We start from the raw sequence: 3,063 nt of genomic DNA on the forward strand, positions 1-3,063 counted from the left end.
ATTAGCTACATCTCTATTATTATATACTGTATATTAACTATTTCAATCCGAGGCATTATTTTTAGAGTACGTATCATACATTATTAGTGTAACTGATGTATGCAAAAATGTCGTCAAGTTATATGAAAAACTAAAATTTCTTCGACACTTGCATGCAATACGAATTTTTTTTAATTACAATCCAAAACTTTGGTTGGTCCGTCCTTATTTCATATCCCGCACACTTGTCATTTGGGCCTACACGTACCCAAAATTTACAAATTTCTCGAATAGTTTCATATGAAAAATCAAAATTGTAATGTAGACGAAAGAAAAAAATAAAGCAGCATCATCATTTTGGAATTATTGGTGATGAGCTTTATTAGCCCCTTTTTTACCCAAATTGTGAATTCAAAACTTTCAAAAATGACAACAGACTATGGATAGCAAAAAAGAAAATATTATATTTTAGTGAATAATGATGTAATAGATGTTTTTAAACGGGATAATTTAGAAAAGGATAATAATTAACTTAACAACAAAAGATGGGCTAACTAATATACTTATAAGCCTGATACGTACGTCGACAGTATTAACATAAACTAACTAAAACGGGATAAAATGGACTAATGGAGAGGATAAACCTGATTTATATTTTTGAAAATGAGATAAATTTAGACTTCTAGATGTGTGTATGGTACTTTAAATTAACATCTTTCCCCCAAAAAACAACTTAATTAGCTATTTTCAGATAGTGACGAAACTCCAAATAAAAAACTAATAAATGTTAAAGAAAAAAAGATAACAGAACGAAAAAAGAGAGCGGCCGTTTTTTATATAAAGAAGTGAAGCCATTGGAGGTTGATACAACGTTCTTGTCATCTCCTTCATATTCTCCTTCTTTATCTCTCTCTCTCTCTCTCAACTCTTTTTCAGGCGCAACCAAATAGAAACATAAACACTTAAGAGCATAAACCAACCATAGATTCTTGGGACACTTCTTAGTTTTGACCGATTCTGATCCGTTATAGTTGTTTCAAACGACACGGTGAAACGTTTGTTCTTATTTAAAATATCATACTCCTCTTTTCTTTCTCCTCCTTCTCTATCTTGGAAACTAGGGTTCTTCAAGATCCTTTGTGAGCTAAATGGGTGTTGAGAAAATGGTGTGTTTGGTTTCTCGCACTGGTCGTCAGTTTCAGAGATACAACAAAGGTCGTCGTCAAGTCGTCGGGTATGTTCATCTATACATCTCACTTCTCAGCTTCACATATTTTTTACCGTAGGGAAAAAAGTCGATGCTACTTTTGTATTTTTGAGTTTCTAAGTATGGAAAGTTTCTGCAGGTGTATACCGTACAGATTCAAGCTATCAAGTGATGGGAAAATTAGTGATGAATTAGAAATTCTTGTTATCTCTTCTCAAAAAGGTCATGCCATGATGTTCCCAAAGGTATCATCATCATCTCCTATTTTGAGCCTAGATTTTTATGTGTTCCCAAGCCTTGATAAACATTTTGGGGGTATTAATTTTTTTTACTGTAATTAATTTTCAAAAATCAGGGTGGTTGGGAGCTTGATGAATCTGTAGAAGAAGCTGCTGCAAGAGAATCTCTCGAAGAAGCTGGAGTTCTTGGCAATATTGGGGTACTTTTAAATGAATCTTCTTTTTCTCTGTTTTAGTTGATATTATTGTTTTGTTCTTTTTATTAATTTTTTGTTGTTTTCTTGTGTTTTGAATTTGGCAGCATCAACTAGGAAAATGGGATTTTTTGAGCAAAAGCAGGGGAACATATTATGAAGGACTAATGTTCCCTATGCTTGTTACAGAACAACTTGAGCTTTGGCCTGAACAACATGCTAGGCAAAGAATCTGGGTAAGTAGCTATAAACCTTTTTTGTTTGTTTTCTCATTGTATTTTCTAACTCATGTATATGAATTTTTATACTGATTGCGTTTTAAACAAAATTTCAGATGAATCTAGTTGACGCTAGAGAAGCTTGTAGAGATTGGTGGATGAAAGAAGCATTAGATGTTTTGGTCGAGAGACTCTCATCACCAATGAATCAACCAAAGGAAGAGAAGAATATTTCAATATCTATCGAAACAATGTGCTGATGATTTGCTACAAAAAAAATTGCGGCTGATTGTGATGGGAGTTTTATGGACTAATGGATCTCTGTAGATAGAAATAGATGTGGTCTCCAATTAGAATTGAGAGAGTGATTTGAAGAGCAGGTGCAGAACAGGAACAAAAAAGATGGGTAGATCTTTTAGGTTTAATTTGGAGCAATGAAAAAACATCATGATTTAAGAAGTCCTGTGTGTTGTGTTTATAACGTTTCTGCATGATTTACTTAAGGGATGATGAAGGATTAGGAAGATAAACAAAGAGTTCAAGCAAGACATGTACAATGTGTTTCCCTCTGTTTATTTTTTAATCTCATCTCTCTTTAAAATTTGCAATGTAGACATTTGATTTCATGTTGATTTTTGTGATTGAGAATTACTGAATTATGCAAGTAAGTGATACGTGTCATGATATGATTGATCGCAAGAAAGAAAGTAGGAATGAATTACTCCAATCATATACTCAATTATATATTTCAGGAAAATGTCATTTTCCAAATTTATTATGAAAATATCCAAAAAGGTTGATGAGTCATAATCAAAATTGGCTTTATTTTGTTAAAAAAGTGGTTCGTATTTTTAGTTTTCTCCAGCTATCTATTCATTGTCACCAACCAATATCTTAGCCACTAGCCTTTTTTTTACAAAGCCATTAGCTTATAAGAATCACCAACCAATATCTTAGCCATTAGCCTTTTTTTACAAAGCCGGCAGCTTATAAGAATAACAATATTCGTTAGATTGTTTGGTTTTCAACAAAGGTTTATTCTGCTATTGCAAAAGACAATATTTACAAGTCTGGTGTATACCAATTTTAATACTATAGTTTTTGGAGAAATGGAAGATACACATCTCTATAAGACTATACTTAATTCATGTTTTTGTTTTTTTTTTGTCTGGTTGATTATGCTATTATAAATTATGAGAAACATTACATAGACGATATTACAGCCG

At 32.3% G+C, this 3,063-nt stretch overlaps 1 protein-coding gene across 1 annotated transcript; it reads left to right on the forward strand.

Moving 5' to 3' along the window:
• Positions 1 to 837: 837 nt before the first annotated feature.
• LOC108806526 (nudix hydrolase 17, mitochondrial) lies at positions 838 to 2,505 on the forward strand. Its single transcript, XM_018578664.2, has 5 exons — positions 838 to 1,213; positions 1,326 to 1,431; positions 1,542 to 1,625; positions 1,727 to 1,855; positions 1,954 to 2,505. The coding sequence occupies exons 1-5, from the start codon at positions 1,128 to 1,130 to the stop codon at positions 2,095 to 2,097; spliced, it is 549 nt and encodes a 182-aa protein (XP_018434166.1). The 5' UTR covers positions 838 to 1,127; the 3' UTR covers positions 2,098 to 2,505.
• Positions 2,506 to 3,063: the final 558 nt, after the last annotated feature.

The sequence above is a fragment of the Raphanus sativus genome, chromosome 6 (assembly GCF_000801105.2).
Source record: "Raphanus sativus cultivar WK10039 chromosome 6, ASM80110v3, whole genome shotgun sequence".
NCBI lineage: Eukaryota > Viridiplantae > Streptophyta > Magnoliopsida > Brassicales > Brassicaceae > Raphanus > Raphanus sativus.